This window comes from Sphaeroforma arctica (genome assembly GCF_001186125.1).
Source record: "Sphaeroforma arctica JP610 unplaced genomic scaffold supercont1.3122, whole genome shotgun sequence".
Classification (NCBI taxonomy): domain Eukaryota; class Ichthyosporea; order Ichthyophonida; genus Sphaeroforma; species Sphaeroforma arctica.
This window is the reverse complement of record NW_014037436.1, coordinates 2,974-4,040: the sequence shown is the minus strand read 5'-3', so window position 1 is coordinate 4,040 and position 1,067 is coordinate 2,974. Positions and strand designations below refer to the sequence as shown.

Genomic DNA, 1,067 nt, shown 5'->3' with positions numbered 1-1,067 from the left:
TGTATCAACACATAAACCGATGCACGAACAGTTGAATGGAAGCGAATGACCACAATTTATTTGTTTTGTCTGAAATGTATTTGCGCATCCTAATGAGTAGTATAAACCACACCGTCGGTATGCCATGAGCTAGTGGTTAGAGATTCAACCAGATACACTCGAACATACTTTGGGTGGTGGTAACATATGAGGTACATCATGACTCAAGTCGGCTACTTTATCGATGTCCAGAAATCCTGCACCTGGGATACGGCATGTCTTGAACTCGTGAAATGGGTCACGCTTGGCTGCGGGCATATGCCACGAAGCGTCTATAAAACGAAGTTTATTGCTCACACTAGGATCTCGAAGCTTCGAGACCAGCTTGGACACAGACAATAGCGCGGAAGGTCTTGTCATCGTACCGTTGTAGTGTGTACGTGTTTGGCTTTGGCTTACGCTCTGTATCCTATATTTACTTCAGATGCCGATGCATGCATTGTCTAGTATGTAGTAGGATATATTTACAACATGATGAAACTCAAGTCTCACACCTGCAGGGTTCTAAGGCCTACCCCTCATCAAAAGTAGCCAAGCTTGTCATACCAGTTCACCAGATTTAGCCCAAAGAATTGATGACAGGTAAAACAAAGTGTCAATTTGAATTCAATTGACAGATGTCAATTGGACCATTCTCTGATCAGCTTTGCCACGTAGTTGAAGCCTTTGTCGTTTGTTTCATGTAGACGAAGGCTATTTACGTCTTATACCGCTTTTGTTAATAATGACCCAAGCGCATAGTGGCTGGCGATGTCAACCCAATACGTAGTTATTTATCTGTCACACGAAGCGACATACGACGACTATGTTTGGTATATTGAATCAAAGGTGAGGCCGTTTATTGTGTGCAGCTTTGTCCCTGTCGATATATTCTGAAACGTTGCACACAGGATAAATGCATGTAGTATAAAATATATAATTAATACACATGATATGTGAGCATACACAGTACAGATAAACACACGCAAACACGCAGAAAAACGCACTTACCTACACAAACCACTTACGTATTAACGCACACACACACA

At 42.0% G+C, this 1,067-nt stretch overlaps 1 protein-coding gene across 1 annotated transcript; it reads right to left on the bottom strand.

Annotated features, from left to right (window-relative positions):
- Positions 1-62: 62 nt before the first annotated feature.
- Positions 63-399, bottom strand: SARC_13305 (hypothetical protein; the record flags this gene model as incomplete). Its single annotated transcript, XM_014292565.1, has 1 exon — positions 63-399. One exon carries the CDS (start codon positions 397-399, stop codon positions 145-147), a length of 255 nt encoding a protein of 84 aa, XP_014148040.1. The 3' UTR covers positions 63-144.
- Positions 400-1,067: the final 668 nt, after the last annotated feature.